The sequence below is a fragment of the Thamnophis sirtalis genome, unplaced genomic scaffold, assembly GCF_051295495.1.
Source record: "Thamnophis sirtalis isolate CommonGarterSnake01/CBP01778 unplaced genomic scaffold, rThaSir2_p1.2 scaffold_4, whole genome shotgun sequence".
In the NCBI taxonomy this organism is placed as follows: domain Eukaryota; kingdom Metazoa; phylum Chordata; class Lepidosauria; order Squamata; family Natricidae; genus Thamnophis; species Thamnophis sirtalis.
In genome coordinates, this window is record NW_028261384.1 from 12,634,439 (window position 1) to 12,648,595 (window position 14,157).

Below are 14,157 nucleotides of genomic sequence, written 5' to 3' on the forward strand. Positions count from 1 at the left end.
GCAACAGAAAAAGATGCAAAGAGAAATATTGAAGGAAGAAAATAGCTGAGAAGACAAAGCGCGGAGGTTCCTGGAAATAAGTAGTACCCAGAGCTTTCGAAGATAAAGCAAATTTGGGGTTTCCATTTGTTTAGCTTCAAGCCAACTCTTGGATCACACCAGTCTTTCCCCCCATTGCAATATTTAGAAAACTTCACATGGCTTATAAGTAAGATTTTTGGGGAGGGATTTTCTTCTCTGAAGACAGAACAAACTATCTCTGTTGGAGCAGTGGTTAAACGCTTAGAGAGGGCTGAAAGCCCTATGAAGCGGTATATAAGTCTAACTGCTATTGTATAGATTTGTTTTCAACTTATATACCTATAAATAACTCATCATACCAAAGAGAGCTCAAGAAATTAGAGCTGAGGTGGTGCAGTGGTTAAATGCAGCACTGCAGGCTACTTCAGCTGACTGCAGTTTGGCTGTTCAAGTCTCACCGGCTCAGGGTTGACTCAGACTTCCATCCTTCCGAGGTGGGTAAAATGAGGACCCGGATTGTTGTTGGGGGCAATATGCTGACTCTGTAAACCGCTTAGAGAGGGCGGTATATAAGTCTAACTGCTAACTGCTATTGCTAAATTGAAAATACCATAAATATCATGGAGATGACCAATCTCCATAAATGCAATCTGCTAGAATGGATTGCTGTCATGAACCCACTTGACTGAAACAAAGAATTATGGTTGGTGGATCATACCCATGGTTAAATTATCTTCTCCTAGTGTTCAGCAGCCATTATGGGGGTGAGGTTGTCCTTAGCCTTGACAAATGTGAAGTGTTGGAGAACCTAATGTTGGAGAGGCTGATATATACAACTATAACTTAGGGCAAAATATGCCATCTTTTTATGAGATGAAGACTGTAAGCCTTTGTTACAGTTTTTAGTAATTTATGTTTACCCAAAATTAAATGCTGCAATCCTACATGCACCTGGTAGTAAATAGGGTTTATTTTCAAGTAGGCATACATTGAGCTTTATTGCAAACTATGGAAAAAGCTGCTAAATACCACACTAAAATTGTATATTATAATTTTCAATCTAATTTAACAAAGGCTGAAGAAACTGTTTAAAAAATGAATTATCACAATGATTCCCACAAGAATTCTCTAAATATAAGTATAATTTTAAAAGGCAAATATCTACAACATATTACTTTATATAATTGAATTTGCAATCAAATTCATCAAATACTTGTTATTTCTACATCAACAGGTTTTAGTCTTTTTATTTTTAAAAAACTATCCGAATAATTATGTATGGCTCTTTTATATTTATATTATGCTTGATTAATAAAGCACAGACTTACAAATTAAAGATAATATTGCAGTCATTTCTTTGTTGGTTGTGAAAGCAGAGGTATATACCTCTATTTGAGGAAAGATGAGCAATCAACATTTCTCCTCAGAGTTTTAATAATTGTGATGATGGAAGGAAAGAAGACACTTCAGACTTTTTTTTAGCCTGACTTTCATCTGTTAATACACATTTCAAAATCTGGAATCACAATGGCATTCTACAATCCACAGATAAAATGCTTTAATTTTTTAAAAATAATTTGATGCACCAGCTGGCAGGTGATGCTCTACTGGCTGGCAGATGTTTACTGCAGGAGCTGAGAAATGGCTGTGTCTTTTGGGAAAATAGAAGATAAAATGGAACCTGCCCACAGCATATACCATTTTTGGAGCAATTGGGGATCCCTGTCCTCTGTCAGGATTGAGAAAGAAAAGTGCCCCTTTTTACTCTTTTCTTTTTCTCATACAGTGATATCAGTTGACAGTCTTCCCAGAGTGCACTTTTTAATAATTCAAGATAGCTCTGTGAACCAGCTGTACCTTAGGTTCTGTGAACTTTCCCTTCAGAAAGATGAATAAATGGTGTAAAATATCTCCTAACAATTGCAAGATAAAGTATATTTGTTTCAAACAAACACGTGAACCAGAAAGTTTAAATGAAATGCAAAAAATAATTTATTTTTATTTATTATTTATTTTATTTATTAGATTTGTGTGCCACAATAAAAGGTAAATAAAAAACTTAAAAATAAAAGATAAAATAACTAACATTTCTTCATGCTGCCAGAAATCTTGCTTTATATTTGCATGCATATATAAGAAAAGAATGCAGATTGGTATTAAAGTAGGTTCCATATTCATATAATCCAACTGGCATACCACAACTATTACAACATAACCATTGGTTGTGCTTCCTCTTTGAACGGTATTTAAATCTTCAGACCTTTGTTTTAATATTGGCTTCAAGTTTTTCTTCCATTTTGGGTGATATGCTTGTTATAATGGCTAGTCTTTTTGTGTTTTATTTTTGCATGTTATTGCATTTTATAAAGTAACTTTGATTAGCTTTTGCCTTAAAAGGAATCTGAGAAATAGTTAAAATATAATTATTTATTCAGGAATTACATGTGTCATAATGTTGGACATATAGTACAGTATTATTAGACACTTGTGATATACCAACTTGAGGGATGATAATGGGCTAGTTTGGGTTTACCCCACTTTTCCTAAAGAAGAGAAATTGATGGGATCTGCTATGTTTGAGGAGACAGTTGTATATATTAATCATATCAGGACTCTTATGAACATATTCAGCTTCATCTTAATTTCAAAATATTAACACATTAACAACAAAATATTAACAAAAGAATTGATGTATTACCTACTGTTTGGACAATCATATCCCAAAAGATGATATGCAAATGCATAGTCTTCCCTAGCATGCAATTATCTCATTCTTTTTGTGTGTGAAAGCCATTAAGGAAAGTGAAAAATATGCCAGAAAGTTGCAACAAATGTAATTTTCAACAATGTCTGAATTACATGATAAAATCTATGACCTGGTTTCATATTTTAGCTTGTGGGAAACAACAAATCATAGTTTGCCAGTACTGATAGTCACCTGTCGCTAAATGCTTGAAAGTAGACTTTGTTGCTAGGGTACTAGTCACTTCATGAGAGGGACTGATTTAAATTGTACGGGCAAATTCAAATAGTAGAACCTTCTAGATCATGGATGTCAAACTCGATCACATCTCGTGATGTATCGTGATGTATCATTACCTTTTTTGCTTTTGTGGAGCTCGGGTGGGCAAGGCCTACATGTGACGCATCTGGCACGCAGACCACCAGTTTGACAGGCCTCTGGTAGGTGGTAAGAACAATGAGTAACAGAAAAAAACCCACAAAGATTATTTGCTTACCATTGGAAACCAGCCTGGATAAGCTCCTTTCACATCAGACTGAAACAATATTATTGAGATTCTAAGCAATTCAACACTGTCCTGGATCTTATAAATGTAAGCCATTTGAATATGGCCTAAATTATTTTCTTCTAGGTTAGTAACACAATATTTCCAAGAATACTGTATCTAATAATGAAGTATGTGATACTTGTCTCTTTAGAATGTTTATCTTCATTTTGATGTAGATGTTAATCTGTAAAGAATGCATAGTATATTGTTTAATTCCAGTAAGCCTAATACACATTTTGACAGATATCACCATAATTGATTTATCTCCCTTAATTCCTATTCTTTACTTGTTAAGAATAAATTGTCAAATGAAAAGACATTTTTTCTGCTATTCTTTTACTTATTACTAGACTACTTGTAAAATGTTGGTATTATCATACTACCATGTGATTGAATGTACAAGAAATAAATATACGAAGAGGATAAAAGAATCCACTTTGACTGCTTTGCAAGACTAATAATGAAATATGCAAACCAAGCATTTTATATATGTTACAAACAATGTGAAGAAAAATACATAGTGGTTAATACATCTAAATCTTTTTGAAACAATTCTTTAATTACTAGAAGGTTGCATTTAAGCTTACATTAAACAGTTGAGATAGTTGGGTTGAATACTCCAATCGTTGCTGCTACAGGTTTTCTGTAGGTTTCAATGGAGCTTGCAAGGTTAAAGAGAGAAGATACCATAATAGCGGCTGGTGAATACTTATGTAAGCCCCAATGAAAATGTTTGATGAATTGTGCCCAAAAACTGCAATGTGCAATTTAATTCACAACATCATTGCTGTGATCTTCCTGGAAATGTATACTCGTACTATGGAATGAAATTCACAATATATGCCAGTAGCGTTAGAAGAAATAAATAGGTAGCATACTATACAGTAATTGAAATGTATTTTTTTTTACTTTACATTTCAAATAAATGTAGACATGTCCCAAAAACTTGTTCCATTCTCTTGAATTAACAAACGCTAGGCACAGGGAAATGTTTAAAAAAATTACTGCATGTGCAAAGGAGCAATTGAGAGAGGAAACCTAAACATTTCCTTTTTAAGTATGATTCACAGGGCATTATCAGATTATTTTACCGTGGCAGTAGTCCTGAAAAAAATTATTTTCAAGAAATATAAGTGATAAAGAAGGGAAAATCAGAAGGGAAAACAGATAATTTCAGGTTTATAATTATTCTGCAAATTCAAGAATATATCAAACAAAGAACTTGCTATAGTTTAAAATAACAATGCTAGCAATTCAACAGATAAGAAGCAGTTAGAAGAATCTCCTTAAGATCTTTAAAATAGTGTACAGTTTGGTTGTTTAAAAAGATAAAATAATGTTAAGTTATAAAAATAGAAAGAAAACCAACACGAAGTCAGTAGAGGGCTTTTAAAAATCTGTTGAGGTTAAATTATTCTGCCTACTTTCTTCCCATTAGGGTAGCAACACATAATAAAAGTTTGTTGTGCTTTTTGAACCTTGGGCTCCTACTAACTGGACTGACATTTCCTCCATAGCTGTTATAACCATCCAGGTCCCTGAACTGAGCTTAAGATTTGTTTTTATTCATTACAGAAAATTGGAAAAAAATCTGTTTGCTTAAGACACAGCATGAAACGCATAGTTTTTTAAAATATAAATTGAACTAATGTTTATGAAAACATGAGGGATTATACTATGGGCTTGCTTGGTCTTTCTTAAAGCAATCAGTGCTTTTAAAAATATTAATTTTTCCCACCCGAGTTTATAGTTTTGGAAAAATGGCAAAAATGTAAGAGAATGATGTGTTGCTGGACATACATTTATTGTACTGCTTATCTAAAACAGTGTATATTTTCTATTAACAAGATGTGCATGTGCTTTCAAAGCATGAAATTTAGGACTTCACTGATGTAAAAGAAGTAGAGGGATTGTTCTTGTCACGTAAGGTCTTGGTGTATTATTATTTCTGATTATTTTAACCAAAATAATATACAAATTCTTGGTTGAATTTAACCTGGTAATAGACATTTGTAAAGGACCAATCAAAATGTAGTTACAACAGCAGACACACAATTAGAATCAGGTCACATTTCCAACAACATCCACAGGGACCAGGAATAATGAAAGAGAAAGAGAGAGACCATCCAGCCACATTAGAAACCTCCAATCAACAGACCACAGGCTGCTCACTGTGGAAGTGCCTTGAGTATTGCGTTCACTTCTTCTGCAACTGCTGTCAGGGCAAACTCAAACTGTTCCTGTGGACAGAACATTCAGAATTGATATTCTGTGGCATTTCTAGAAAATTCTCATGAAAACATTCAGGACATGACAGTTCAATTATTATTATTTTAAATGTCAGTGTTAGATTAGTGAGCAATCTTCCACATTGCTTGATCATTGTTATTAAAAGTGACCTTAACTGAAGGAACCACTATTTAATACTGCGAGATGTTCACTGATGTGAAAGGATTGTGAACAATAAATAATATATGAAAATCCTGTCAGTATGAAGTGGATAACTGAACAGCAAGATATGGAAAATAGGTGTCAAACTTGTTTCCTAGATCTTTTCTCTGTCAAATATCCCTAACAACATGAGGCATATTTGTTGACTTTAATGCTTGAATCCTTAGTTCTGGACTCCCAGTTTATTTCTGGGCAGGTATAGATACCAGTAATCTTGACTTAAATAGCGGTGTTATTTTATTTAATCATGTGTTTAGAAGGTTTTCAAAAGACTGGAACATTGCCCCTTCTGATTTTTTATAGTTTAACTCCCAGACTTGCACTTATACATTCAATTTCATGAGGTATGTAGATTTATTGCTCAGGTCAAAAATGATGAAATTAATTTCACGTTCTTCGGCATGTTCAATGTATTTAAAATGTGGTTTATTCTGGTACAGCATTTTGTTTCTGCCATCTGAAAAATGATCAAATATAAAACCCTCAATCCCTAAATTTTTGAAATTTCACTATTATTTTTTATTTAGAGGCTCATTTTGAGTGGGCATATACATTTTCTAGAGATTCATATTAGAACAGGAAAAAATATACTATTCATATTCTTTCAATCTATTGTCATATCTCTATTGCCAAAATATAGAATTCTTCCCTAATACACACAGCACTGCACTTCTTTATCTAAAACCTGCAGTCTTATTATACTCAGAAGATTCTATTATGTTTGAAAAAACAAAAGCAAAATAGATACAATTACTTTTAAAAAATAAAATAATAAATATAAATAAAATTTCTTAAATGAAGAAATTGAATCAGTTGATTACTGAATTATAAGTGAATTCTTATCTTTTTATATTTTGGTAACTTGTTAATGATAAATTTTAAATGGATTAAAGGAAAGTTGATTAAATCTTAATGTTTTAACAGTGGAAAATAGCTCCACAGAATCCTGTACAGAAACTCAGTAAGTGGTGGTTTGTCTGGGTTTTAAGGTGGTAATAATATGATTATGTGGCATCAAATTGGTGTCAACTTTTAGCGAATACATAGATTCTCTTTAGGAAGATCTGTCTCCAAGATGCTTTAGGTCTGCCAGTTGTATATCCACTGTGGCTACAGTTAACTCCATTCATCTTGCTGCTGGTTGCCTTCTTCTCTGGTTTTCTTCCACCTTTCACAGCATTACAGATTTTGCAATAGTGGCAAATATCTGTAACTCAGGTATAGGATGAGGGTGGAGGCTCGTTCTCTGAGCTTGTGAGTTGGTTTCCGAGCATTTTGTTGCCAGGCTAGGTAACATTTTCAGTAGAATTTACGGGATATCAAAGTTTATCTGTTTATAAGGGCTTTTTCTTTTCAAAGAATTTTTTATTTTTTATTCTCTTACATACCATTTTAAGTATACATTCACATAATTGTTATTCTTCTTTACATTTATCATTCTTATACATTTATTATTTCATTTAATAAGTTATAATGTACAGTTTTGGTTGCTTTACTTACCATCCCTTCCTCCTTTTTTAACACCTCCTTGTTTTCCCTTTCTTTTCTCCCTCCCTCCCTTCTCTACTTCCTCCTCTCCTTCCTTCTTCCCTTCCCTTTCTTCTACTCCTGCTTTTCCTCTTCCCCTTCCAATCCTCTCTCCTTCTCTTTCTCTCCCTGTTTATAAGGGCTCTGTGTGGTCAATAGGTGAGGTTATATCAGGTGAGGGTCACATCAGATCAAGGTCTTGTGATGGGTCAGATGTTGATTGTGTGAAGCGAGGGTCTTGTGATGGATCAGGGAAGGGTAACAACTCTTTGCATATTGTGCCTGGTCATTTGTCCTCTGAATGAGAACTTGGGGTCGATCCATTTGCTTGTTTTCTTGGCTATCCATGGTATTCTCAGGATTCTTCTCCAGCACCAATGTTCAAAAGTATCAATGCTTTTCTATACTCCTTGTCCAAAGTCCAAATTTAATTTCCATAAACTCTTACAGTTGCACGGAGGAACCTCATTTTGTAAGTATGGATACATCCTGGCATCTGAATGTGTCTTGTGAGGCCTTCATGGTTTCTCTACCAAGTGCTAGTCTTTGGTATATTACTTCATTGTTGGTTTCTTTACTGTTGGTAATTAATTTTAAAAGGAAGAAGCTACCCAATACTTCAGTATTTTCATTGTTCATTCTGAGGCTAGTTGCAAGATCTATTGCCCTGGCCTTTTTTATATTTAATTTTAGAACCGCTTTTTCACTGTGCTCTTTGACTTTCCTTACTAAAGCTTGCAGATCATTTGCATTAGCAGCTATCAAAGTAGTGTCATTAGCACAGGACAGATTGATGGCATTTCTTCCCTCATTTGTAATAAGTGGTAATGAGCAGAGTACTGTACTAACTTCACTTTCCAGTACAAGAGCTTCCCTTAAGTAGGAAACATTTTAAAGATATTGACAACTTTACAATTCAGTATTCAATGTACCCCTTCCATCTTCATTTTGTCACATTTGAATCAGTTATTATTTGTCCATTAATGTACTTTTTAAAGATAGAACTTCCTTCTGAGTCCAGAAGTCTTTTTGAAGATTTTTTTTGGTCTATTTTCAATTTCAGTATCTTTATAAATTTATTTATTTACTTGTTTGTATTCTACTTTTATTATTTTTACAAATAACGCAAGGCAGTGGCCATATAAAACATGTCTTCCTCCTCCGATTTTTCCCACAATAATCTTATGAGGTGAGTTGGGTTGAAAAAAAATGACTGGCCCAAGATTATCCAGGTGGCTAAGGGTTTACAGGTATTGTGGTAATATTGCTTCTTGTGACTTTTAACAGCTCTCAGAAATCGTTACCTTCCTAAGATCTTTTTGTTTCTTCTTTATGGCTTTTCTTTTTTATTGTCAATTTCTAGTTTGTTCTAATATTCAGATTGCTTTCTTCTGATTCTTGATCTGCAACAGATTTTTTTTAAAAATACTCATCCTTTACAACTTCTTTCAGTTCATTGCACAGTTCTGGTTTCCTATCCATGATGTTCAAAAGTGATTCTCTATATTCTCTTTAAAATGGTGGGACCATGCACCCCAATACAATCATGTGACCAGAGAAGTCACTTGGAAATCAGGTCACAAGTAGCTCTGGGAAGGTCTGTTGTAATTTTGAATGGTTGCTAAGTGTCTGGTTGTAAATTGAGGGCTACATATAACTCTATTTTTTCCTCTATAAATGAAATAAGTGAATGAAAAGAAAGCTGAGGAGGGAAATATATTCTATTCAATACTTTTTCTTAGTGAACTGCTTATAAATGCACATATAATCAATATATCCTGTCTCTAAAAAATAAAAAACCTAGTTACGTTGCAACTTAAAAAAACCCATTAATTTCCCATTGTTGTTAATCTTGGAAATGATTTTTATAAGCAGGAAAATAAATGTAACTAAACACTCAATGTATTTTAGTAAATAGTTATGCCCTTGATACAATTTATTTAATTATTATTTTTATCTATCTGGTAAAATTCCTATTAGTCAAATATCAAATTATGAGAGTCTATTTTGATTCAAACATCCTGCTGCTTCTATCTTAGTATTTTTATCATGGAAATTTTATGGATATTTTTTATAGATAATTTATTGGGACACAAATTTCTTTGACCTAATCTACTTTCTTCAAATGTATCAAATATTGCTGATTACTTAACTTTTTCCAATATAGCTTATGATGGGGTGGGCAACTACAACCCCTTTACGACTTGTGGACTTCAACTCCCAGACTTCGTAAGATAGCACGGCTGGTTCATGAATTCTGAGAATTAAGTCCACAGGTCATAATGGGGCCACAGTTGCTCACCCCCTTGCTTACAGGAACATATTTTGAATGTACCTGAGAGAAATAAATAAATAAAGTTTGTTTTAGAAACTGTTTTATTTACTAATTTAAATATGTATTTAATTTCATGTTAACAATAATTAAGAATTTTATAAAAACCAAGAATGAGTTTATTTACATTATTTAAAAAATCTACATATGTTTAACTATTTATAATTTAATTATACTTATTTCTAAATAACAATATATAGAAATCATGCATTAGTATTTAAAATAGAAATGATTGTACCTTTGTCTGAACCATTCCAGGTCTTTGATCTCTCAAATGCTCCAGAGTAGCAGCAATATCGATTTCTTTAGCACCTGCAAAGTTTGAAAAAAGCAGAAATATCAATTGGAATATGTTTAAAGCAATGATCACACATGCTACATCTGTCCTTCTACTGGATTCTCTTTGGGCTTATAGCCCAGTAAAATATCTCTTAGCAGACTTGGCATTCATAAAGTAAGGGAGAAAATCCAAGGCTACATTTTCTTAGCATTAGCTATTTTTTTAAACAATAACTATATCAAAAACTATTTCTTAAAAAGAATATCTTTAATTATTGCTGTATATAAGTGAATATGTATTTGTTAGCATAAAAGCAGGGTTCAAAAATTGCAAGATGTTTTGATTTTCACACTTGACACATTATTCGTATTATTTACTAATATCTGATTTTCACTTTCCTTGGCATTCATATATTGGGAAGATTCTTTAATGGCTATCGTTAGTTCAGTCTACTTGTTATTGTGTTCTTGTTTAATTTCCACGTGCATAGCATCTGAAAATGTGAAGAATTCTTTCATAAAGATTGTGTCTGAAACATTCCATTACTTTCATTATGAAACAAATAAACCATCATAGTAAACCAAAAAATATCTATATTTGAAAAACAATTGTTCAGAACTGTGATGGGGAAAGTAAGAAGAGGGACAATAATCACATTCACAAACTCTATATAAAGTATAACTAGTACTAACTAACTAACCTAGCTAGTTGCCTGGGGGCGAGTTGGAGAAGAATCACATCTCTGGGGTGGTGGTGGTGGATGTAGCGTGGCCAGAAGTGTTTTATGGGCCATAAGTTGAAGACTTACTTTGTAGTAATATAACAACTAATATAGACACATGTTGAAACTGGATCACTAAGAAATGGATTAAGTCACCTGAACTCTACCATGATGTTCACCTTCACAGAGACAACAATTCAGTGGGAGGAAAAAGTCTGCAGAGACTGCTTCCAAGCACTAACCATTCAGGCATCATGATAAAATGACAATTAACTCCAAACTAAATACGTAATCTGATTTGCAGGGCTGATATTCCCCGTCCCACATTACAGGTATTAGGGGAAGCAATATTTCATCTATATTAGCATGTAAAACAATGTTTCCTAGACATAAATTCTTTTTCAGAAAATGGTGGTTCAACAATAGAGATTGTTAACACAAGCCTAAATCATTGAAATTGAGCATAATTGAAAATACAAACATGTATTTCAATCTCTTTCAATTGGAACATGAATCCAGGTAATTTGATAATACATCCATCTGTTGATCACTGTCTTCTTTCAATATGTTTTTTGAACTTCTCAGTTTGGTCCAGGGCTCTAGTATTTTCTGAAGGTCTCCCATTCAGTTATCAACCAGACCTGACTCTGCTTAGCTTCCAAGTGCAAACATGTACTATCAATTATAGGATTATCATGAAGTTACCTGCTATCGATTACTGGAATTCATAAAATATTAAAGTTTACAATATTTTAAAATGTTTATAAATGCTACCACTTTTACAGAGTCAACTAAAAACCTCAATGTATACTTTTATTGTCTAATTTTGACTGATTGGCAAATAGAAGCATGGGAAAACACCTTCCTGAAAGGGGGTAAGATAACATCTTTGTTTCCTAAGGAGGAAGAATACATCTAATTACCCATAGCAGCAATCACAAAGGGCAGGAATATATATGCCAAATGATTCAAAATTCTCAGCAACATACTAGCATAAAGTTGAATTTGCAGAAGTCAACACCTTATCCAACAAATTTGATGAGAATGTGAAGACATGCTTATTTTACAAAAATCCAAATGTAGAATACTAAACTGATGATCTCAAAAGTTATTTTTCTCCAAAGGATGCTGGATAGGCCTCAACTATATTTTTTTTCAATCAACTTGCTCAGGAAGGAGATTCAAGACTGAGAGAAGGAAATGTTTTTTTTTTTACTACATTGCATTCAAGTTAAAACTGAAATTTGCTGCCAATAGCTGTGGTAATGACAGCCAATTTGGATGATTTTAAAAGAGAATTGGAAAGATTTGATGGAAGAGTATACCAATGGTTTTTAATTTTGACTGCTGTTTATTGCTGCCACAAATAGTGGTTATAAAGAAGTAACAATGACAAGCATCTATCAACTGAATCTAGCATTTATTTTTCCCAAATGCATTAAGTGCACCACTGTATGATCCAATAAGCTGCATTAGATAGATCTATTGCCTGATCCAGCAAGACTTTATATTTATGACATTTTTGATAGCCCTATTATCAAGAATGTAAATTAAAAGAGAACAATATAAGTGTCAAGTATCCTGATTCAGATATCCTGCTAGTTAGCAGGACATTGTCATCCACCTCACCATTTTATGCCAGCTTGGGTCTTTGGATTGAAAGCAGAATAAAGCTTTCTTAGAAACAATGGAGAACTATTCTCAGAGAATGGTTACTCTTTATCTGGAAACAGGGAGTAGCAGATCAACTGAAAAGGCCTCATTCTCTAAAACTTTATGTAGTTGTTTTAATGGCAAGTAGCAAATCTGACTTGCTAAGTAATACTTTGCATAATGTGGATGCCCCATAAGGGTAGAAAACATTATAGGAGAGAGATGTCATAGAAGAAAGATTGATGAGTTATTAGATCACCTCGATGCAATGTATTTTTCCCTAGAACAAATGTTAAGGCATAACACCATTAAGCAATTTTGCATTTACAGGTCGAATATGATTTGGACCAAATATGCAAAATTAAAGAAGACATCCTAATGGACTTCTGACAGGCAGGACTAATGCTGTCAAACTGATTTACTTTTGTTTATGCCGTTGAAGAAAGAAGCCACAAATGAAAAATATGATCAACAAAACTTTTTGTGATGTGAATTGCATGGTATTTATCATAATGAATTCTATTTGACCCTTTTCATCTCTTCCTGGCTACTTCCTACTTGTATTCCTAACCCTTGAGGATAGGAACACAAGTAGTTCTCAACCTATGACTGGTTAAAGTAATGATGGAATCCCCAAAAGCTACTTATCATCCAGTTCCAGAGTTCTGACAAATATACACCCCTCCTAATCAAATAACTGTATTTTGGATTCTTGGCAATTGGCTCTCCTTTATGGCAATTGTATTCCATGGTCATGTGGCCATGATTTACAGTGTTTTTGATCTGTTTCCAGCAAAAGAACGCCCATAGGACTAAATTGCTTAATACACACAAGAAAATAAATCATAAATTCGGGACTGGTCAGGGAGGCATCTCAATTTATGACTGTCATTAATTATTATTTTCTCCCCTATGTGCCTATGACAAGCAACATTTCAGACAGACTTTGGAAGCCAAGTATAATGAGTTAACAAAAACAATGTTTTGGTCAGCATAGAAGGAAGAATGTGTTTGTTATATAAATACCTCTGCAACCCTTTCTTTCTCTTAAGTTCTCTGCTGTAAAGCACATTTTCAGTATATATGGACATATGTAAGTTCAGACGGCATAAAGTGAAAATCAGTTTCGGCTCCGCAGAAGAACATGCTGAAATGTTGATCCTAATAAATGAATGGATTTCTTTTGAACTTTGTCTCAAGACTCGTGAATTAATTAGCTCATCTTTTGGAAACTTCACAGAGAACCGAAACTGACTTTCAAAATCTATCAAGATTTCCGGGTTTCCTGAATCCCGGGCTCTCCAAGCACTCCCCCAATATTTGGGGTGCTTGGAGGAAAAATTAGGCAATCATGGCTGAAGAGAGAGACTGATTGCAGCTGGAGGTATGCGGCTAGCTCCAGACCTCAAAGCTCCAGACAGCCAAGCTGTGATTCCTTTCCCAGCAGCAGAAGCAAGAAAGGTTGAGTACTGGTGGAAATTAGCCCCTAAGGCAGCTGAAGTTGAGTTCCCTTACCCTACTTCCCAGATACAGGGAAGAGTCTCAAGTGAGCTGGCAAGGGTGGACTGGAGGTGGGACTGGCCACAAGCCAGGCTCAGAAAGCCCCAGATGGAATCCCTGGGGAGTGCAATAGAGCAACAGAGGGAGGATTTTGACTGGACCCCCCTTCATGATGAGGGGCCATCATGCCGCCCAAAAGAGAGGGGAGGAACATTTGATCCTGTTGAGGGGAGGAGACACAGACTGGAGCACAGCTCCCCTCATCCACCCAATAGAAGGAGAAGGAGTCTGAAACTGCAACCAATGCCTCTCCCACGCAGCAGGCAGGCTGCCCAGGGCAGGCAACCCCCTCTCTCCCTCCGAACTAGAGGTGAGGAAGACG

At 34.4% G+C, this 14,157-nt stretch overlaps 1 protein-coding gene across 2 annotated transcripts in view; it reads right to left on the reverse strand.

The window, feature by feature from the left end:
- Nucleotides 1-3,772: 3,772 nt before the first annotated feature.
- Nucleotides 3,773-14,157, reverse strand: part of PTPRN2 (protein tyrosine phosphatase receptor type N2) — a 722,783-nt gene continuing 712,398 nt past the window's right edge. For both annotated transcript variants that reach the window (XM_087712495.1, XM_087712494.1), the window contains 2 exons: nucleotides 9,860-9,933; nucleotides 3,773-5,551 (listed from right to left, as the gene is read on the reverse strand). In XM_087712495.1, the coding sequence (XP_087568621.1) occupies nucleotides 5,480-5,551; nucleotides 9,860-9,933 (146 nt within the window). In that variant the 3' untranslated portion in view covers nucleotides 3,773-5,479. The remainder of the gene's footprint in view (nucleotides 5,552-9,859; nucleotides 9,934-14,157) is intronic.